The 21527-nt window shown below is 50.1% G+C and overlaps 11 protein-coding genes across 11 annotated transcripts; 4 read left to right on the top strand and 7 right to left on the bottom strand.

Annotated features, from left to right (window-relative positions):
• Window positions 1-150: 150 nt before the first annotated feature.
• N7489_001227 (class II fructose-bisphosphate aldolase) lies at window positions 151-1110 on the top strand (the record flags this gene model as incomplete). The annotated part of the gene is made up of 1 exon (XM_056706982.1): window positions 151-1110. One exon carries the CDS (start codon window positions 151-153, stop codon window positions 1108-1110), a length of 960 nt encoding a protein of 319 aa, XP_056571284.1.
• Window positions 1111-1265: 155 nt separating this feature from the next.
• Window positions 1266-1838, bottom strand: N7489_001226 (uncharacterized protein; the record flags this gene model as incomplete). The annotated part of the gene is made up of 1 exon (XM_056706981.1): window positions 1266-1838. The coding sequence occupies one exon, from the start codon at window positions 1836-1838 to the stop codon at window positions 1266-1268; it is 573 nt and encodes a 190-aa protein (XP_056571283.1).
• Window positions 1839-3457: 1619 nt separating this feature from the next.
• On the bottom strand, window positions 3458-5336 carry N7489_001225 (cytochrome P450; the record flags this gene model as incomplete). Its single annotated transcript, XM_056706980.1, has 5 exons — window positions 3458-3632; window positions 3688-3854; window positions 3980-4090; window positions 4166-5034; window positions 5129-5336. 5 exons carry the CDS (start codon window positions 5334-5336, stop codon window positions 3458-3460), a joined length of 1530 nt encoding a protein of 509 aa, XP_056571282.1.
• Window positions 5337-6524: 1188 nt separating this feature from the next.
• On the bottom strand, window positions 6525-7472 carry sdh2 (succinate dehydrogenase iron-sulfur protein subunit SDH2; the record flags this gene model as incomplete). The annotated part of the gene is made up of 3 exons (XM_056706979.1): window positions 6525-6845; window positions 6899-7050; window positions 7130-7472. The coding sequence occupies 3 exons, from the start codon at window positions 7470-7472 to the stop codon at window positions 6525-6527; spliced, it is 816 nt and encodes a 271-aa protein (XP_056571281.1).
• A 642-nt stretch (window positions 7473-8114) lies between these two features.
• On the bottom strand, window positions 8115-9145 carry N7489_001223 (uncharacterized protein; the record flags this gene model as incomplete). Its single annotated transcript, XM_056706978.1, has 3 exons — window positions 8115-8637; window positions 8690-8784; window positions 8846-9145. 3 exons carry the CDS (start codon window positions 9143-9145, stop codon window positions 8115-8117), a joined length of 918 nt encoding a protein of 305 aa, XP_056571280.1.
• Window positions 9146-9862: 717 nt separating this feature from the next.
• Window positions 9863-10411, bottom strand: N7489_001222 (uncharacterized protein; the record flags this gene model as incomplete). The annotated part of the gene is made up of 1 exon (XM_056706977.1): window positions 9863-10411. The coding sequence occupies one exon, from the start codon at window positions 10409-10411 to the stop codon at window positions 9863-9865; it is 549 nt and encodes a 182-aa protein (XP_056571279.1).
• A 528-nt stretch (window positions 10412-10939) lies between these two features.
• Window positions 10940-12370, bottom strand: N7489_001221 (uncharacterized protein; the record flags this gene model as incomplete). The annotated part of the gene is made up of 3 exons (XM_056706976.1): window positions 10940-11459; window positions 11517-12025; window positions 12152-12370. The coding sequence occupies 3 exons, from the start codon at window positions 12368-12370 to the stop codon at window positions 10940-10942; spliced, it is 1248 nt and encodes a 415-aa protein (XP_056571278.1).
• A 1282-nt stretch (window positions 12371-13652) lies between these two features.
• N7489_001220 (amidase family protein) lies at window positions 13653-15456 on the top strand (the record flags this gene model as incomplete). The annotated part of the gene is made up of 2 exons (XM_056706975.1): window positions 13653-13945; window positions 13998-15456. The coding sequence occupies 2 exons, from the start codon at window positions 13653-13655 to the stop codon at window positions 15454-15456; spliced, it is 1752 nt and encodes a 583-aa protein (XP_056571277.1).
• Window positions 15457-16648: 1192 nt separating this feature from the next.
• On the top strand, window positions 16649-17984 carry N7489_001219 (polysaccharide lyase family 1 protein; the record flags this gene model as incomplete). Its single annotated transcript, XM_056706974.1, has 4 exons — window positions 16649-16983; window positions 17056-17181; window positions 17247-17577; window positions 17646-17984. The coding sequence occupies 4 exons, from the start codon at window positions 16649-16651 to the stop codon at window positions 17982-17984; spliced, it is 1131 nt and encodes a 376-aa protein (XP_056571276.1).
• A 1178-nt stretch (window positions 17985-19162) lies between these two features.
• Window positions 19163-19429, bottom strand: N7489_001218 (uncharacterized protein; the record flags this gene model as incomplete). Its single annotated transcript, XM_056706973.1, has 1 exon — window positions 19163-19429. The coding sequence occupies one exon, from the start codon at window positions 19427-19429 to the stop codon at window positions 19163-19165; it is 267 nt and encodes an 88-aa protein (XP_056571275.1).
• Window positions 19430-19718: 289 nt separating this feature from the next.
• N7489_001217 (uncharacterized protein) lies at window positions 19719-21488 on the top strand (the record flags this gene model as incomplete). Its single annotated transcript, XM_056706972.1, has 4 exons — window positions 19719-19763; window positions 20375-20613; window positions 20680-21152; window positions 21391-21488. 4 exons carry the CDS (start codon window positions 19719-19721, stop codon window positions 21486-21488), a joined length of 855 nt encoding a protein of 284 aa, XP_056571274.1.
• Between the last annotated feature and the right edge of the window lie 39 nt (window positions 21489-21527).

The raw sequence follows: 21527 nt of genomic DNA, 5'->3' as shown, positions 1-21527 counted from the left end.
GTGACGTAGCCCCGGAGCAACTCCGACACTCGGACGTGAACTCGCACAAGACAAGACTATATAACACAACAGACTCTAGTCTACAATAACCCTCAAATCTACAAAACCCCCCCAATTCCCTGCCCCTCACCCTCCTACCCCAAACCAAAAATGACACTCCAAGAAAACCGCGCCCTGCGCATCCTCGACCATGCCTCCGCAAACCATTACGCCATCCCCGCAATGTGCTGCTACAACCTGGAAGGCATCCTGGCGACTGTGCGCGCCGCCGAAGCCAAGCGCTCCGCAGCAATGATCCAGCTCTTCCCATGGGCGATTCACTACGCCGACGGGCTACTCGTGCACGCAGCAGCCTCAGCCGCGCGCAAAGCCACCGTGCCGATAACCGTGCACATGGACCACGCGCAAACGCCCGAGATAATCCGGTACGCGGCGGACCTGGGCGGGTTCGACAGCATCATGGTTGACATGTCACACTACGAGAAGGCGGAGAATCTTTCTCTGACGCGCGAGTTGGTGGAGTACTGCCATGCGCGGGGGATCGCGACGGAGGCGGAGCCCGGTCGGATTGAGGGTGGTGAGGATGGTGTTGCTGATACGGCTGATCTGGAGGGGATGCTTACGACGCCGGAGGAGAGTCGGGAGTTTGTGGATACGGGGATTGATTGGCTTGCGCCTGCGTTTGGGAATGTTCATGGCGAGTATGGGCCCCGTGGGATTCAGTTGGAGTATGGGCGGTTGCAGTCGATTAATGAGGCTGTTGGGAGGGAGGTTAAGCTTGTGCTTCATGGGGCGGATCCGTTTACCGAGGAGATCTTTGGGAAGTGTATTGATTGTGGGGTGAGCAAGATCAATATCAATAAGGTGTTGAATAATGAGTATGTGAGGGTGCAGGCGGAGATGGCGGGGAAGGTGCCTTTGACGACGCTGTTGGAGGAGGCGACCAATGCTATGCAGAAGGCTGTTGAGGGATGCATTGATCGGTTGGGGTCTGGGGGGGAGATACCCGTCGAGTTAGGGGTTTTGGGGTGCCTTTATGTTTCATGTGCTGCGATTCTGTGTGATAATGTCATAGATTCAAGAATGTATGAAGAAGATTCTATAAATTAAAGTCATTGGATATATGAACGATTGCCAGAGAAATAAAAAAAAATAAAGGCGCCACCAATCCATTGCCAGAGGTAAGGAAGTACAAAAAAGGAGTGAGGGTGACCAAATTCAACATTTAATACTCCTCTCCACACCAAGATCACATCAGACTACTTTTAACGACGGAGACCGAGGCCAGCCAGGGGGCCGCCAACCATACCTCCAACAAGGGGAAGGCCTCCGACGAGGCCACTAAGAGGGCCAGCGGGGGCGCTAGGCGAGGGAGTTGCGCTAGAGGAAGGAGAAGCAGAGCTGCTCTTCGCGGGAGTGGGAATGACCGCGTGAGATGTAGCGGGGAGGGCGTGGGTAGGCTCAGCCTTGGAGATCACAGGAGCCTGCGAGATGGCAGGGGCGGCCTGGGAGAGAGTTGGGGCCTGGGAGACGATGGGAGCCGGGAAGTTCGCGGTTGGGTGGGCTTTGGTGGGCTTGGCCATCAGGGGGTGGGATGTCGATGCGAACTGAACAGACTGAGCGGACTGCTGCTTCTGGGCCAAGGCCTGGTGCATTGCGTCGAGGGCGGAGGGGAAGGAGTCGTCGAATCCTTCATCGCTGTCCTCGATGCTGGAGGAGCCGACTGTGTTGAAAGGGAAGCCGCTAGTGATGTCGCCGAACTCGTCGGGCTTAGGAGCGGCGGGCGCAGCGATGGCACCGACGGCGAAGAACGCCAGAGAGATGTATGAGACGTGCATTTTGTTGGTCAAGTGGCCTGGATTTTGTGGAATAAATGAGAGTATAGATGGTCAGAGAAGCAAATGAAGGACTGGCTAGGGTTCGGAGAGAGGGCTATAATGGCGTTTATGTAGGCAATATAGGGCTCTGGATGAACTGTTGTGATTCTGTTTTGCGTCTTCCATGCCTCGCGCTCTTATTGATGAAGATCAACATCGCTGGGATGACGACCACATAGCAGGGAGCCTATGCCTATCGGAGGGTTGCAAAGGGTCCCAAGTGCCGCGTATGCTGGGTTCCTGCGGAATGATCGTCTAGGGACCTGCCCAGGAAAGAGGAAAGCTTGTCAGATGGTGGACATTAAATCCAACGATCAACATTTCATGTAGAGAAAGCGTGTAAACCTAACGGTTGGATGATATCGGAGGTAATGTGACAAGGTGGCGCACATAAAGCTCCTTTCAGATCCCTCGTGGGTGCGAGTCAAAAACACGTAGATTGTGCGATCTAGAGCAACAATTGTGATTGTGTTTTGTTTTGTTTTTTGTTTTTTCCTAGCTAGATTGTTGGTTGATGTTCTATTAATGTTCTATCTTAGGCGGATGGTCCTAGAAAGAACAGACGTTGTATACTAGTACTATACAGGTATAGGATAAAGTCCAGATGTCTTCGGGGAGATATCTGCCCCAACACACAAACAGTGATCAGACCCCATTAAAACTTCCTCCAAAGGGTGATGAATGTGTAGGGGGTATTCTGGCACGTAGGAGGTACCCCTAGCAAGCTTCACCCCTTGCAGAACCAGCCAATCAGTCCATGATATGTACGAGCTTACTTTACGTTGAGACTGATTATATGTACGTTTCTTATTTCTGCGTTGTTGTCACATATTCGCAGGATCGCGTCAGGTCTGGTTTGTGTCTTTGGATTTGATCACGTATACATTATTGTGTGTGTTGGGTTGCATCGAGCATGACCCTGCTACTAGTCCTCGTTCGATGGTTCGCTTAATATCGGCAGAGGTTGGTTGGAACCTAGTGTCTACTATTCAGTTCATTTATACTCAGTTCAACCAGTCTTTTCTTGGGGGGGATGGGGGCCAATGATAGGTTATCTAGAGTCAATTTTGAAAAAGACCAGAATAACTAGCAGCTTTCCCACGTTAGATGAAGTAAACCATGTATATGGCTCTGTACGCATTACGAATGGATAGACTAATATTCTTCAATCCATTGGATGGGAATTTAGAATTCAAATATTGGGGGTCAATATATATTCGTAAACATTGGACATTGACTCGCATTGATCCCCAGATATATATAAGGGATCTCCAAGGGAAAACAGGTTGACTCGACATATCCAATGAATAGACTCGCAAGTGCATCCAGTACATTGAATTAAATATATCAAAATCTTAGCAGAATGGAATATCCTCCATCATCAAGCTATAGACTATCCCGAGTACAGATGAAGTGAAACATACCCCACAAGACGGTTACCTGCATAACCAACACGCACGTTAAAAAGCACCACAAAAGACCCTTAATAATGACAAAAGTACAAGCTTAACTCTCATACATCATCATAATCATAATCGTCATCATCACAGAGGAATCCTACAACCTACAGTAACACAACCTTACTCCTCCACAAGACCCTCCACCGTAGCCCTCACACCAAACAAACCAACGTCCGGGCATCCAATTCCCATATCACGACAAACGCAGATATTATCAGTGGTAGTCTCGTACAACGCAAAGTCGATGCGACGAGCGATATGTGCCAAAGATAGGTATATCTCCGCATAGGCAAGGCTAGATAAAGTCTTAGTAAATAAATCGTGCAAGGTGATGTATAAGCACAACTCACTTCATCCCCAGACATTGTCTGCTCCCCTTGGTAAACGAGACAATATACCGACCCAGGTACTCCCCCTTCTCTGCCGCGCGGATCCAACGCTCCGGGTCGAATTTCTCCGGCTCGGGGAAGAGCGCGGGATCCATGTGGACGAAGTAGTTCGACTGACTAACCGGAGTCTGTAATGCACAATCATTAGTAACGCGTTTTGCAAAGCCCAGCCGGCTTTAGGTTCGTCATATGTCACGCCCAAATCGAACCGGAAGGTTACAGCCAGTAGGCAGTAGCCAGTATCATTACTTACCCCTGCAGGAATAACCCAATCCTTGTAGAGCATGGGTTCGGTCGGTGAAACACGCGCCAACCGGGCCGTCATGCCGTGGCTGAGACGCAGGCCTTCACTGACGACACCCGTCTATTTAGGGAATGACAGAATCAGCAATGCACAAGGGAAAGAACCAAGGCCCTTGGCCCAGGAACAATAACCCACCAAGTATGGCAATTTCTCCAAATCCACCCATGAAGCCTTGGACAGCGGAGTCGGCAGCACAGTCTTCAGCTCCGCCCGCAACTTCGCCATAATCTCCTTATTACGAATGAGATAAAACATCGCGACAGTAATAGACCGAGCCGTAGTCTCCGTACCAGCGCCAAGCAACAGCGCAGACTCATCCTCCAGCCGATCAAGCGTCCTCTCGTCCTCAGGCAATTCCAAGTTCGTCAAAGCATCAAATATAGTCGATCTCGCCTCAGAATCAACCTTCTTCAGACCTTGCTTCTGCAGAGTATCATCCGCCTGCTGTCTCAGCCTAGCCTTCACATCAAACAAATCTGCCATGTTCGGCTGCAGCCAACGCAACAGGGTAGGTGGCGCATTCCTGAAAATGGAAATGAGGAACGGGAAGAACCGGTTAATGTGCATCATGACCATCAGCCCGTTAACAGCGTCGACGAGGTCGTTGCTCACCGACCCCTTCTCGCCATCCAGGTAGCCGTAGCTCCAGCCATAGCAGTAGTCGGTAATGACATCTGCGGTCAGCGCGGCGAAGTCCAGTTGTAGATGCAGCACGTCGCCGGCTTGGTGGGCTTGCTCGAAGCGCGCGATTAGCTTGTCGACTTTGTCGTGGATGGACGGACCAAGGTCTACCACCGAGCGCTTGGAGAAGTAGTTGCTCAGCAGGCTGCGACGGAAGCGGTGGTGGTCGTGGGTTATTGTTCCTACGAGGGAGTTGGGCGCGCCGAAGGCTATAGCGTATTTGGGGTCTTTGGAGCGTTTGCGCGATGCGCCGGCGTGAATTTCGTCGTAGTAGGATGAGTCTCTGATGTGGATTTCTCGTGGATTGATGCGCACGATTGGGCCTGGATGATATATTAGTGGTTTGTGCATTTCGGCATCATTTGGTGCGGGTATTGCTAGCTTGGACAGATGTTGGCATCGGATCTATATACTCACCATATTTCTCGTGCATACGCTCAATCTCCCAGATGTACATGCCGCTTTTGACAACATCATAATAAAACTCGTAGAGAAAGGTTGCAGCAGCGAGTTTTGGGCCGGGGAACTTGGACAGCGGATGGAAGTACAGATGGTACACCGTGCGCAAGACCAGCAGTCCCAACGGCAACGCCAGCACGGACACGAATAGTGTCAAGGAATCCATTATAGACGAACCGGTTCACTGATCCCAAAGAAAATGGGCGAAAGCCATACATTATATAGGAGGGGCGAGGACATAGGTTCGTCGAAAAAGAGAGGATGACCCACGAGGTCGGTAGTTAGTGCATAGATAGCGCATAATGCACAGCGCATACCTAGGTATGTTGTAGTTAGCGCGAAATCATCTCTTTCCTGATTCAACACGCTTAATTAGACAATGCAACCATATTTGGATCCTATGACGCCCAGAGGGGCCGCTAAGGTGCAATGTAGAGCTGCTATTCGCCGAGCACTATCTGATTTCGCCCACCGCGCAGCTAGCTGCAGGCGCAACGAACGCTAGGGTCGGCTCGGGCACAATCCTCCTTGTCCATAAACCGGGAACAATGGATGACCCCCTGATTTGAAAGGGATGTGATGTGATCTACGGATGACGAGGTACAGCTGCATGGCCGATAACTGGGCTGATATACCCCCCTCCGCGTGAGTCCGTCATTCGAGCGGCCAATGGCAATGCTCGTAGCGAGTTGGATTTCATAGCCCGCTTCTAGTTGCAGCCAGCGAGAGGACAAAGCAAATAAAGCCACGAAAAGAGTAGGAGACTGAGCCAAAAAAACGTAAGACGAAAATGGACTATCTGGTAATCGAAACCAGGACCTCCCGCACGCTCGCAGTAATGCGAAGCGGGCGCACTACCAACTGTGCTAACAGCCCAGTTGAGTAATCGCTTATTTCCCTATTACGATTTGTGGAGGCAATGTCCAGGTGGCCTTTTTAGCGTGCTAGTGTCAGTGTGGGCAGAACATATAGCCGAATAAGCCTAGCCAATACCGGATAAGTGTATTCGCATTCGCTTAACATCTGCTACGAGGGAAGTATTGTGGTGTTGAACACTATAAATTGCAGATATACATGGATTTATAAGGAAGCAGACATCTAGATTGGTAGATTAATACAATACAAAGGTATAGGTTGCGCTATCATCATGCAGCCGAATGGACTACCAGTGCATTCCTGAAAGAAACAAATGTCCACAATTTACACCTATAGAAACATCCGTGACATAGTCGGGCAAAAAAAAAAAAAAAAAAAGGTAAAAGAAAATAGGAAATACAGAAACAGAGGAAAGGCGACTGGAAAGGCATTGGACAGAAAAGAAAATTCCGCGGTACTCCGTTTTATATCCACAAATCTAGACAGCCAACATCTTCTTGATCTCGGCAATTGCGCGACCTGGGTTCAGGCCCTTGGGGCAAGTCCGTGTGCAGTTGAGAATGGTGTGGCAACGGTAAACGCTCATGCTGTTGTCGAGAGCGGCCTTGCGCTCGGCGGTCTTCTCGTCACGGGAATCGGCCAACCAACGGAAGGACTGGAGCAGGACGGCGGGTCCAAGATACTCCTCGCTGTTCCACCAGTAAGATGGGCAGGAGGTTGAGCAGCAGGCGCACAGAATGCACTCGTAGAGACCGTCGAGCTTCTTGCGATCCTCGGGGGATTGACGGAATTCGAGACCCTGGCAATTGTTAGTTTTTCTTGTGGGGTGATGCCGGCATATAAGATACTCACGTCTTCGGTAGGGGTGTCGCGCTGGAGATATGGCTTGATGGACTTGTATTGCTTGTAGAAGTGGGTCATATCAGGGACAAGGTCCTTGACGACATAGGTGTGAGGCAAAGGGTAGATGCGCGACTCGGTCTTGGTATCGGTGGGGATGCGGCCTATACAGACAAAGGATTAGCTTTCAGTACGAGCTGGTGGATGCTTCGACATTGCGTATATGCGGGTCCGGGTACATACACAAGCACGCGAGAGTGTTAACACCGTCAATGTTCATGGCGCAAGAACCGCAGATACCTTCACGGCAAGATCTCCGGAAAGTCAGGGTAGGGTCGAGTTCGTTCTTTATCCGGATGAGCGCATCGAGCATCATGGGTCCGGTCTTGTTCAGGTCGAGGTCGTAGGACTGCATCTGGGGCTTCTCGCTGGGCTGGTCCGGGTTCCAACGGTAGACCTTGAAGGTCTTCATCTTGGGCTGCTCGGAGGGAGTAGGCTCAACAGTCGCGTAGGTGCGAGCGAAGACAGGGCGGAACATCGGCCGCGATGCCGCGAACAATCGCGAAGTGGTACGGAGGGAGGCCATGACGGGTGACCGGAAATGTGAAAAACACCGAGGTGAAAATGAAAGAGAGGGTGGAGAGGGTGGAGGGAATGAGGGTTGATAGCAGAGAGACGGGAAATAAGAGAGGAGAGTTTTCAAAAGTGTGAAGATAGCGACAACGAAGTCGAGTTTCACAAACCAACAAAGATCCTCGACGAAATGAAGTCCAAGGAGTCTCTTCGCTAGTAACCTCGGGTTTGACGGGTCGGGTGTGTAGATGCTGACATCAGCGGGCCGTAGCCAATCAGAGCGAAGGTGTTTACAAGCCTCGGGCGGACACGGCGTCAACTTGGAGGATTGGGGAATTGTCTACTGCCGATGATACACTCCGACAGGGTCATATATGTGTTAAATACTGGTCAATTGGAAGTAAGAGTGTGATGTGATTGATAAATTATATCAACCTTCCCATCTTATCTACTCCAACCTTCCATGATCAATGATTTCGTCAAAACCCACAAAACTCAGTGCCTCAGGCTCCAAGGCCACTCCCGATCTGCTTGCCGAGACTGGATAACGGCTACTCCGGCCGACTTCACATGCCAACCATTGGGAACCGCCACATTGCCACATTTCGATTTTAATATATGCGATCATTACAGTCAACCACTAACAACTCTGCAGCTAACTGCGATTAACATAGTTTTGATGCCACTCATAGTCCCGATTTTCCGTCAAAAACGCCCGAATAGCCTCACGTGGCGGCACGGGTTGACGGTCCAGCACCTCCGCCATGAGCGGATCGATCGTGCATGTCTCGCCCTTTGAAATACTCTCGTACCACGACAACAGCGCCTGGAAGAACCCTTCCGGCTTCCCGCCCTCATCGTCGGCCGCTTTCAACCGCACAAACTCCTCCGGCGAGACAAGCTTTAACTGAACATTTCGGCCAGTCGTCTCGTTGATCAAATCCACAATCTCAGAGAATGTGATAGTCTCCTGCGCGGTGAGCAGCACGATCTCTCGGTCATGTCCACCCTGAATCATCAGTCGCGCATTGGCCTCGCCTAGCTCCGAGCGCAGCGTAAAGGCAATCGGCCCGTCCGAAGGGAGGTAGACGGTCGATGTGCTTGGATACCAGCCCATGAAGACGGGGAAGGCATCGGTGTACAGGCCCTCACGGATGGATGTGAAGTTGATACCGGCTCTGGTTGGTGTTAGTAAAGCTGGATGGATTGTTACGGTTGGGCTTGGCTTACTGTTTCATCATTTCCTCTGTCATCAGATGGCTTTCTTGGACCGCTGCCTTAGAGTCGGAACTGTATCCGCCGAATGCGAGAGACGTATACCATACCTGCGGGTTTGATGTTAGCGAGAATGATTGTGCGGGGAGTTTGATGACTTGCATGTTTCACGTTCATCTTCTTCGCTGCCTCTACAAAGTTTTCATGTTGCTTGCGCCGCTTCTCGTTGTCGAAGGTGTTCGTGCTGACGAAGAAGAGGTTCTCCACGTCTTCGAATGCGGTCTCTAATGTCTGGGGGTCGTCGTAGCTCACGACTCGGAATGCGATCCCTCGGTCTTCGAATTGCTTGCGATTTTCCTCTTTGGAGGATGCTGCAGCATACTCTGATGCTGGGACATTCGCAATGAGATAGGATAGGACTCCGGCACCGAGGCCTCCAGTCGCTCCTGTAATGAGGTATTTGAGGGTCATTTTGGAGAATGGTAGAAATTATGATCGACTTTGGCAAAGGATCACTGGGCCAAGTTAATAGGGTGTAGAGAGTAAATATTTCATTCACTGGAGCAGCGGATGTTCTTATTCTTTTTAATTATCAAATGCTCATCATATGACAATTCGTTGATCAACAGCTTCTTAGAAGCATCTCGTGGACAATCGATGAGGTTAGTAAGCACTAGAATTGATAATCAACCTTGGAATTTCGGAGTTCGTTGAACATCGCCCGAAAGGGTTTGGCTTCATGCATCTTGGATGACAACGTTGCACTCGGGGGTAATCCTTGCTAGGAATCATAGCAACAACCGAGGCCTCGCTTTTTGCTTAGTCCGAAGCCGAAGCTGGTTTTGTATCGAAGTGTGAAGCTAACCTGGCAACATCAAAGGCCGTCTTACATTCGGGACTATGGTGTATAGGATCATTGAGGAATTATCTTTTTAAAATAGGGTTTATTGCAGGGGACGCGAAGACCGAGCAAGGGGACTTCATCCCGCATTCTTCCTTCTAGAACATCTGTTGTACGGAGTAATGCAATTATATATCCACATATGGAGTATATTGGCCTCCGCAATAACTCGATACAAGCCGGAATATGTAATGATTCAATTCAAGGAAAGTGAAACCGTTCGATGGCTCACCAAAACCAACTAAGCGCCGCACTATCAAGCGCCTCCGACGCGCCCCACCCCCGGCTTATTTACGAGGCCTAAGCCACTTGAACAGGCCCTTTCGTTTCCCATGTCTTTTCTTTGGTCTTTGCACAGCCTCTGCACTGGAGGGAGCCTCGTTAGAGGTGGGGTTGGGGGTTTCCGGGTTCGTCGCCGGGTTGTGATGCACCTGCCGGTAACGTAGCGGATGAATGCTGTGATCCACGAGCTCATTGGTTAACCCAATGAACGTGCCAAACAGGCAGCGCTTCGTTTCAACATCGACTAGATGCAACCGCTGCCTGTTGCTCCTGAGCCATGGACTGATCGTCAAGGGATAGCGTTCGCTGGTGCTTTCTGTGGTTTCGGGATAGGTTTGATGGAAAAACACGAGCAGATCGTTGAGTGTCCTCTCATCGAGCATGTAATACTCTGCGAGGGTTTTTGGGAAGTTGGGATGTCTTTTCCCATGGTGGGACAGGAGTTCAGCTACAGGTATTTTGAGGTTATTGAGCTGCTGGCGTGTGGGGTTGAGTGGAAGTCTGATCTGAGAGCTAGTAGCTTGATGACTGTTGGTAACGGCTCTTGAAGCCATTGTATCGGCAATAAGGTAGATATTCAAGTTGTAGGGTTTGATAACTCCAAGTGAGCTCAGATGCGAATAGATGAGATCAAAGATGGTATGGGTAATTGTCGAGACGGAACACTCTATTTATGCGTAGTCCCCGATCCTGTTGTTCTATTGTCTATATTAGATAGATGATATTGAAACATCCACAAAAATAGCGCTTAGCTGTTGGACAGCGGCGAGCGAGTCATCGCGAGTTTCATTATCAAACATCAAAATACCGATGTCTATTTTTCAACCAAGGAAATCCTGAGCCTTTGCTATAACACCTCAGCTATTAGTTTCATGACTAACACTCTGAAAGCCACAGCGACAAAGGTTTGGACGATGAGGTCTGATACAGCCATTCTGTACTATTCGTTGATACAGAAGCGAGTTCTCACGAAACAGTCGACGCTATAAATAGAGGGCGCGTATGACATATTTAGATAGATATTGAGCATGATATAGGTAGTCTAGTCTATATGTCTATTAGAACAGGTAAGAAAAACACCTCTAACTCTCCCTAGACCCGGGCTTCTCAACCCCAACACCCCTCTCCTGTCCCCGACTAATACTAACCTCATTCGTAACCCGAATCCTAGAACTATGAGAACCACGCCTCTTGTTTTCTTCCTTGCCGCTATGGTCACTCCCCCTCGATCCACCTCGAACATCCCTCGAAACTGAGACCTCAGAAGGCATCATCTCATAATCATCCTTCCCAATCTTAGACCAATTAAGGAGACGCTTGCTATCACGATTGCTGGAGACCGCAGCACTGCCAATAGTCTTGGAATGGCCGAGGCTGGGCAATCTAGTCGAGCGAGAGCGTGTGTGGCTGGAGGTGTACTCGGTCAGGTGTGCGAAGAGGTTTCCGAAGACGGGTTTCAGCGCTGGTACTGAGAGCGCGACTAGAGTTGCAGCGATCTCGGCACTCTCGACGCACATCATGGGATTGTAGGCCCAGCTGCCGTCGGAGTTCCATTGGCCCTCTGCTACGAGCCAGACGCGGATCGCGGAGATCACGATCACGCTGTGTGGAGTTAGTTTTGTGGGACTTGTGGGACTTTGGGAGTGGGGAGTTACTCACAGGACACCGGGGAACATCACAAAAGACAACTTGATCTTCTTCTCTAAAGAGACATGCAGTCCCTTGATAAGTGCCGCCGGAATGACGAACATCAGTATGTCGCATGCAAGAGATAGACCTGAGTTCACCGAGTACACGAGCCCCCATGTGTAACATTTGAATGTCTTTGGCTCAACCTGCCACTCGTAGGGCCAGAGCCCTGTTACCGGCTTACAGTGGAAGATCAGGAGGAAGAGTTGGGGTAAGTAGGCGGCGAGAAGGAGCGGGGCGGCGATGATGATGCTCATGTGGAGTTTTGTTGAGCGCGCAGAGAGCCGGAAGTAGAAGGCTAGACCAGAGAGGCGGCATAAGAATAGAGCTGTTGTGTAGACAATATGGGCGACAAAGTCTAGGACTTCGGTGTCGCGGACTGTGGGAAGTGGTAGCACATATTGGATGTATTCGATATGCCGACCGCTTCCCAGGTTAATCAGGATGATGGAGAGGACCACAAAAGCAATGTAGAGCATCTGCGATAGGAGCCATTGTTAGTTGCCGAATATATTTTTGTAACTATAGCTAATTCTGCCGTGGATAGCGGCTTGATTGCAGTGCACGTTGAGTGCAGATCTAAAGTGGATGAAGGATGATCTTACCAATGTCAAGACGGCCAATGCATCGTCTAGACCAATCTTCTTCACAATGAATGCCCGGGCATATAGACGTAAAATCATCAATAGACCCGTGAAACATATCATGAAAATGATTCCCACAATGGCGGACTTATCGCGGGACTCTGCTAGGTATTCGAGCGAGACCCCGCTAGGGATTCTCCCTGCTGCGTCTGCAGCAAGGATATCGTCGGGAATAGTCATTGATTTTAAACGAGTGACATGTTAAGAAAAGAAAAGATATATATAAAAGAAATAAATCAAGGAGGCATTGCACATCAGATCCAGGAAGGCAAATGATATCAGTGGGATGAGGCCTAGTATATTATCCCAAGGGACCACTCGATGGCAAAAATGGTATAATGGTATAATTCGTATACTGATCCATATAATCCTCTTTAGGAAAGTGGAACCGGGACTTTCAATCTATTCCAATGGGTCACGGTGCCGGTGACCAACGGGAGCTCTGTACCAAGTATATAAACCTCCCGAGTCACGGACTCGGGACGCAATTGAAGCTTATGGAGTAAGTCCCAAGGATTCACTTTGTCTCCAAGGTTACATTAAAGCTTCTGGTGATTAATAGAATTCCAAGGTTTATATTGGTTTCCAAAGCTGAAGCTTGGGACGGAATACTCCGACATGTACCACGACATACAGTAGATAGCCGTCACCTGTCAGAATATAGTGCAAATGAAAGAAAAATAAATTAAGAGCCCCATGTCTGTAGCCAATCCGATCTACTTATTTCGCCAAAGACCGCTTAACACGCGACTTGACACACATTTTTCTGGATATCTTGAGATTTAAGCCCCGTTATCATGCCATCCATCTATCAAAATCTACCAATGGCCAAGCTAGCCCGAGCTAACCCGAGCTTGGTACTCTGTAGTCGCAGAATCTTTGGCACAAAGGAGCCTTTATGTAAGGCAGCCAATCAAAGGACGTTTACCGTGGGTAGACATCGATCGAACGGAGCGCAAGTTAGTTCCGATGGCATCCGATGGGGTCGGTAGATTCTTCGGATCCACCTGGGCAGTTAAATGTGGCAGTTTTAGGCAGGTCGTCTCGGTTCTGTGGCTAACTACCGAAGTATTTAGTGCTAGAATATAGATTAATCAATGCCGAAGATAGATTAACAGGCCATTCAGGTTGATTCGAACATTTCCCACAAAGTTTTTAAGCTGGGAAACGCCACCAATTCCGATAGTTTGAGATAGTGGAATAGTTGAATGAGATTTGATCGAATCGATAAGCTGTCCAAAGCAGATAGAACTGAAAAAAACGGAGCCTAAATTGTAAAATACAGAGAATGCCCTGAGAACCAAAGGTTGGAATGCTCGGGCGGGTTTATTATTAGTCACGCGTTAGCCCCCAGAAGGGTCCACCCGTGACTATCTTGTCGGGAGTATAACAACGCGAACTCCCCCAAAATATTAGCGTTTCTGCCACATGGTTTTTGGGGGGGTTTAATCTAATTTCCATCATGGCACCTTTAATTCAGACATTGGTGAGCGGTCTCGCCTTGGTGAGCTCCGTTGTTGCTCAGTCCGATTGCTTGGTCGACTCCCAGATCCTCACCGATCCCTACAAATATGACTTCCCTCGCCTGGGCGGTGACGGCGCTGCGCAGTTCGCTATGCGCCCCTGTCACGGCTTCAAGTTGGAGGAGGCTACTATCGATCAGATTCAGGCCGAGCTGGAAATTGGCACTTTTACCGGTGTCCAGTTGTTGGAGTGCTACATGGACCGTGTCCACCAGACCCAACCTTACTTGAAGTATGTTATGTTGAACACCTGTCATAGAACCGTTGACTAACATCCCTGCTAGTGCTATTCTACAAGTGAACCCGGATGCTTTCGCCATTGCCAAGATGCTCGATGATGAGCGTGCCCAAGGCACTGTCCGTGGTCCTCTCCACGGTATCCCCTTCATTGTCAAGGACAACATCGCCAGCAAGGACCGTATGGAGACTACTGCAGGCAGCTGGGCTCTGCTAGGCAACGTTGTGCCCCGTGATTCTTATGTTGTCCACGGAATGCGCAAGGCTGGTGCTCTGCTTCTTGGCAAGGCTGCTCTGAGCGAGTGGGCCGACATGCGCTCCAACAACTACTCCGAAGGCTTCAGCGCCCGTGGGGGCCAGTGCCGCAGTGCTTACAACTTCACCGTTAACCCCGGTGGTAGCAGCACTGGCTCTGGTGTTGCTGTCGGCGCCAACCTTGTGCCGATTGCTCTCGGAACCGAGACCGACGGCAGTGTCATTAACCCCGCTCAACGCAACTCCGTCGTTGGCATCAAGCCCACTGTTGGTCTGACCTCCCGTGCCGGTGTCATCCCGGAGTCGGCCCACCAGGATACCGTCGGCACCTTCGGTAAGACCGTCCGTGATGCCGTCTATGCCCTCGATGCCATCTACGGCATTGACTCCCGCGATAACTACACCTCCGCCCAGGAGGGTCTCACCCCGGTCGGTGGTTACGCCCAGTTCCTGACCAACCAGACCGCTCTTAAGGGCGCCGTATTCGGTATCCCCTGGGAGTCCTTCTGGGCCCTCGGTGATGCCGACCAAATCGCCCAGCTCCTTGACCTGGTTGAGCTGATTGAGTCCGCCGGCGCCACCATCGTCAACGGCACCGAGTTGCCCCACTACAAGAAGATTGTCTCGCCTGATGGCTGGAACTGGGACTACGGCACCACCCGCGGCTACTCTAACGAGTCTTCGTACTCCTACATCAAGGTTGACTTCTACAACAACCTGCGCGACTACCTGTCCGAGGTCGAGAACACTAACGTCCGCTCCGTTGAGGACCTTGTCCAGTACAACATCGATAACTACGGCTCCGAGGGTGGTCTGCCCGGTATCCACCCTGCCTTCGGCTCTGGCCAGGACGGCCTTCTCGCTTCCCTCGAGACCAAGGGTGTCATGGACGAGACCTACTTCCAGGCTTTGGAGTTCTGCCAGCGCACTACCCGCGAGGAGGGTATCGATGCTGCTCTGAAGCAGGGCAACGTGACTCTCGACGGTCTCCTTGTGCCCCCCGATGTCGCTCAGAGCATTGAAATCGCTGCTCAGGCTGGATACCCTGTCATTACTCTGCCTGCTGGTGTCAATGACGCCTCGGGCATGCCCTTTGGCCTGGCTATCATGAATACTGCTTTCTCCGAGGCCACCTTGGTCAAGTACGCCAGTGCCATCGAGGATCTGAAGAAGAACCAAGGCGCCAAGGGCGACCGTGCACTTCCTAAGTGGCGTGGTTATCTGGAGCGCCCCCTGCCCGTCGCTTTTTAGGAGAGATGTGAGTTGGACCATCTTTCGAAATGGTTATATACATGTGACCATTTTTTTTGCTTCCTGTCTTGTTGTATACCACACATCATTGTATAGTCCACATATCATTGTATAGACGACACATTATTAATGGATAGAATTTATTTGGAGATCCCCATCCCTTTCTTTTCGTTTCCACGACCTTTTAGATGAAACACGCCAATTAGCTAGTATTATTATTAACTTCAAATGCTGGGAACCCCTGAAATTATTTCGAAAGAACTCAGTGGATCTCCTCTGGCAGCTCTGGTGGGTAACACTATCATGGGCATGAGCTGATCTTCACATCTTAATGAATTTAGAGTATGAATATCATTGCTGCAATAATAACCAGCTCGAAGATCGACAGAGGTAAATCACCACGTTCGCCAAGGCGGAGAAATTCTCGTCCACAAACTTCACCCTTTGACCCCCTTGGTTATTACGGAGCAGGAGAAATCAGAATAGCCAACACAGCCCTTATTTCCGGACCTGTGAAAAGGAGACTTATCAGACTGGGCCTCGGAGACCATACTCATCCGAGTAAAACTCCGACGACAAAGCTGGCATGCCGACTCCATTCAGTTAAAGATGTGGGGAACACCCTAAAGATGAAACATCTTCACGCACCGGTTCCCATCCTCTAGGGCTGGCCTGATTTGCGAAATTGTGGCGAAATTGTGGCACCAGATCACTCTTCTTTAATTCCTGGAATTGTTTTCTGCATACAATTCGGTCACGGAGGGCGTTCTACGAATTATCCCACAGCAGCCTATTGGTGTATCTATCATCCCTTACAGCTCGCGTCTGCAATTCTTCCGGATTCTTCACCAAATCTACTCCCTGCATAACAGTGGGTGCTTTCTCCGCAAAATTGTGGATTATGGACAGCCCTATTATGCGACCAGACCTGGGTCCCACGTGTGTTGAAAGGCGTAGGGCTTCAGTGGTTATTTGCCGGTTGGACGTCGGCCTCTCCATTACGGAGATTACCCGGGTGCGGAGACTCCATTCTCAAACATCATTGTCTTAGCTCGGAGAGCTATCTACATTGGACCGAGTGCTTATACTTCTTCCTATATAAGATGTCCACCACGCCCGGCATGTCTTCTTCAGCTCCTCATCCAAACCACTCCGATCTTCAAAACCCTAGGTACAACTACCAGCCCCAACCATGAAGATTACAGCCATCTTTGCAGCACTCGCTATGCGAGCCGCTGCCGTCGGTGTCTCCGGCGCAGCAGAGGGTTTCGCCAAGGGCGTCACTGGCGGTGGCTCTGCCGCCCCTGTCTACCCCAGCACCACAGACGAGCTGGTCTCGTACCTGGGTGACTCTTCGCCGCGCGTGATTGTCCTGACCAAGACCTTCGACTTCCGGGGCACAGAGGGAACTGGAAGCGGCACCGGCTGCGCCCCTTGGGGCACTGGCTCTGGTTGCCAGGTTGCCATCAACCAGAACAACTGGTGCACCGAATACCAGCCGAACGCTCCCAAGGTCTCTGTCAACTAGTACGAACAAACCCAACTCCCATGGTTGCAATGATTCCACATTTTTGAACGTATACTAATTGACCGCTCCAGTGACAAGGCCGGCTCCCTCGGCATAACCGTCAAGTCCAACAAGTCCATCGTCGGTAGCGGCAACGCCGGTGTCATTAAGGGCAAGGGTCTCCGAATCGTCAGCGGTGCGAACAACGTTATCATCCAGTAAGAGACAGACCTCCAAATACCATACAAAACATCCCAAATTCCAAAACTAACCACCAATCTAGAAACGTCGCCATCACCGACATCAACCCCAAGTACGTCTGGGGCGGCGACGCCATCACCGTGAACGACGCCGACATGGTCTGGATCGACCACGTCACAACCGCCCGCATCGGCCGCCAACACATCGTCCTCGGCACCAAGGCCTCCAAGCGCGTCACCATCTCAAACAGCTTCATCGACGGTACCAGCGACTACTCCGCCACCTGCGACGGCTACCACTACTGGGGCATCTACCTCTTCGGCTCCAGCGATCTCGTCACCATGAAGGGCAACTACATCTACCACACCAGCGGACGCGCCCCCAAGGTTCAGGGTAACACCCTTCTGCACGCTGTAAGTTGATCGCTGGGATCAAGTCTCTTTGGGAATATGATATAGATACAGTCACTAACACGCACCAGGTCAACAACTACTGGTACCAGAACTCCGGCCACGCTTTCGAGATCGGTCAGGGTGGTTACGTTCTCGCTGAGGGTAACGTGTTCCAGAACATTGTTGCTGCTGCCGAGTCTCCCATTTCTGGACAGTTGTTCTCCTCGCCGGATACCAACACCAATGCTGTTTGCTCGAACTACATTGGCCGTGCTTGTCAGCTCAATGGATACGGATCTTCTGGGGCATTGTCTCAGGCTGATACTGCTTTCCTGACTAACTTCGGTGGAAAGAACATTGCCTCTGCTTCAGCTTACACTTCTGTTGTTGCTAGCGTTAATGCTAATGCTGGTCAGGGTAAGCTGTGAGGTGGAGCTGAGTGTGGTATATCCCTGGGGATGGGGATGGGAGGTAGTTGAGAATTGTCTGTTTGTTGTTGACAATAAGTTTCCTGCGCGATTTACTAGCAGTTATGCTTAGGAAATCAGTAAATTTATTGACTAGAGTAATAATATTATATAACTTGTTCAAGTTGATGGTATATTGTTGACATACATGCATACATGCAATGCATGCAGGTATGCGTTTGTCTGTGTGTGCAGACTGAGCATTTGCCTAGTTTGTCTCGTTTGTCATTTCGCAGGCTTATATACCGCCTCCTTTCCATAGATGCATCGTCACCTCTCTTCTTCTTCACGATTCTCTCTCCATCTCTCTCTTGCGTCGTAGCCTCAACATATATACAAGTTGTGCTAAGGCTGCTGATAATTGTGATGTGCATGTGTCGCTAGTAATCTGCGAGAGGCAGTCGAGGATACATGTATAGTTCAATTGATGATTAAAAGACCAGGTCCGGTGACAGTTGCTTCAGGAATGGCTTCTCGGTTGTGGTCACCACAGCGATAGTCAGCCTGTTCACCTGATGTGCGTTATTGGGGGGAAAAAGAAGCCTCCACGACATTTGGGGATCACTCGGAGAGATTCTACGATTGGCTGATTTGCTGACTGAGACATGTGCTACAATAATCATACTTCCAAGATTATTAAGAAAATCCACTGGAGCGTGGCCATTAGGAGTTGACTATACTCCTTACGAATCTAAGCTTGTAAGATTATCGTGATCTAGGTTAGGTTGAGCTTTTTGGGTGGGACTTTCACTAAAAATGTTATCCCGGGTTTTATTTATTTAGTCCGCGTACTATAAAGAACACAGCCAACTACCATCCTCGAAGGCGACTTCTGTCTGCCATCGAAAGCGACTAGTCAAGGCTCATTAGGCCATCGATTCCGGGGCTAACCATCTCCCGAGGATATTGATTGAATCCCATAAATGGAACCGCAAGCGATTCGACCCTCATCAGGTCATTGACTCCGACATCCATCCCCCGAAAAGAGAGATTGGACCTCGGAGATAGAACCGCGGGCACCTCGTCGACCGCCATCAGGTCATTCGCTCGGGGGCGACATCCATTTCTCCAGAATAGTGGTTGGAGCTCATAACGGAACTCTTGGCAGAACTCTTGGCACTTCTCGGGATTTAGGAAGATTAGTTGGTTGGATCAGGCGGCGAGGGCTTTTGTGCAAGCCTGTTCCTGCTATAATGGTGATCGGCTCGTTCCAGTCTATCCCGGTATGGGTTGGCACGATCCGCAGCACTCCTGAGCTGTGCTCCTCGGCTGGGATCACACGCAGGGTATGACCCATTCGTGCTGGCTGAAGCATCATGGGGATATGAGCCACGGCGTGTTTCTTCGATGTCCAGCTGATCGTTGAAGGAAAGCTTGATGGCTTTCGTTTCGGTGGTTGGGGACATGGTGACGTCGAGAGGTGCAAAGGGTTTAAATAGAATGGAGTCGAAGTTGGGAAGTGCCGGGCGTGATGAGGCTTTGGAAATATAAAAGAGTGGAAGATGAAGGTGAAGGTGAAGTGAAGGTGAAGTGAAGGTGAAAGTGAAAGTGAAAGTGAGAGAGGAAGTTGAGTTGAATATAAACGGGACAGGTCCTCTCCCTTTGCCGAGTATTGTCCCATTTGATCTTTTCCCGTCTTTCATTCTTTTTTGCTTCATCTTACCTTCGTCTCACAACACACCCAATCGTCCAAAAATGAAGAATGCCCATATCATCTTAGTTCTCTTCAAGGCATTCATGGTAAGTGAAAGCTCATTGAAAGATACGAGGGCTAAAGTTAATTAGAGATCATAGCTCGAGATTACCCAGGTCGTCAAAGCAGAATCCAGCAGCAGCAGAAGAACCGCTTCGGATATATTGCAAATGTGACAATTGTATTCAATGCATCTTGGGTAACCCCGACCCGAGATCATTGACCCTGACACTCCCTGAAAAATAAAACAAGCAACATAACCCACACAGTCCACACAACCCCAGCAGAATGGATTAAATCGGCCTCGGACACCTCCCATATCCAATATCCCATGCTCAGGTTATATTTGCCCCGAATATCCAGTATCGAGGGTGCTTGTAACACGTGACACCGGTTTGGATTTACCAGCCAAGTTTGAAAACAGCCGGTGAACTAACTCCTCACTACTTAAATAGAATAGTCGCGATACCTACAACCCCTCGACGCTGGCGATTCTATTGACGATATCCTAGGCACCAGTGAAAGGTGGTAGGGGTTTTCTCCACTGTGAAACGGATCTAAGAGCACAGCATAACCGTTCGTGGAGTTCGTGACTGTAGCTCTACGGCTGCTGTTAGCCCCGGCTTGCACAAGTTAGATCTTGAGATCTTCTGTGTAGGGGATGAACATGGCCTCGAAGGCCGTTTCCAACAGGCCTTTGGGTCGTTCCGTCCCCGCAAAGAGAGGGACAGTGGATGACACTTGGCTCCTGTGCGCAAGAGAGCTACGAGGTCTCTTGATTAGCAATGGCCTTGCTTCTTGCTCGGTGGAGATTGTTGATCCCATGGCTTTCACGCCGATGAATACTTATCCTGTTCTCCAAAAAGTCAAAGTGTTCTGGGAATGGGAGCCTCTCCTGTAAGAACTTTTAGTTTGATTGGACCTAACTTCAATTCGATTCATTGGATGCTTCCGACGTGGCAGAGCCCCCACGCTCCTGGATTGTTCACCAACCCTGTTAATACTGGTCGATCGCAACGAGGACTGGACCGAAACCCGGGAGAAAGTCGTTTCTATTCTGAAGAAGTGGCATCTCCAAATGCTAGCTGTTGAAATTGTTATGGATAGGCCGGTGTATCAGGCGGACCACAAAGGGATCAGTACTGGCCTTGTCGAAGGACTTCTGAGGAATGATACTTACCATTCTCTCAGCCGCGTGTATGGCCACCCTCAACGGCTGAGGCGTTTCCTGGGTCAGCCCATCCTGTATATCGGCGACCTTCAGTGTGGATTTGGTTTCGTCAGCACATACTATGAAACGATCTTTCTCCGACAAGTTCAACTGGCTAGTGGCCAATGGATTGTGAAATACTCACCAGTGATCTATTCCACTGATGCGTACGAACCATCTGGTTCACAGGGTCATGGGCCTGGTCCCTCCGTCTCTATGAGACAGTGTATGTTTTACGTAGCCATGCTTCCGAGCGCGGGACATTATAGAGGTTGCAACAGAGGAAGCTCGGCGGGAGCACGGTACCATGCGAAGACCCAGGTCCAACCGTATCGCTCAAGTTCCAGAAGCTGAAGCTGAAGCCATTCGAAACGCCGCCGTCGTAGTACTGAAAATTAGACTAGGCTGGTTTGCGGGGTAGATACTGGGGGTTTCGTGGATCATGATGAACCAACCCCTTGCAGCTTTGCGGAAGAGGGTGGGTGGTATGACGGACATGAACAACACCCCATGCTTTACAGATGTCAATCTGTTCATCCAGCGCCTGAAGAGTATGGCGTAAACAAGGTCTCAAGACACCATCCGGAAGAACATTCCACAA

This window comes from Penicillium chrysogenum (genome assembly GCF_028827035.1).
Source record: "Penicillium chrysogenum strain IBT 35668 chromosome Unknown utg000001l_segment0_segment0, whole genome shotgun sequence".
NCBI lineage: Eukaryota > Fungi > Ascomycota > Eurotiomycetes > Eurotiales > Aspergillaceae > Penicillium > Penicillium chrysogenum.
This window is presented reverse-complemented; position numbering and strand designations above follow the sequence as displayed.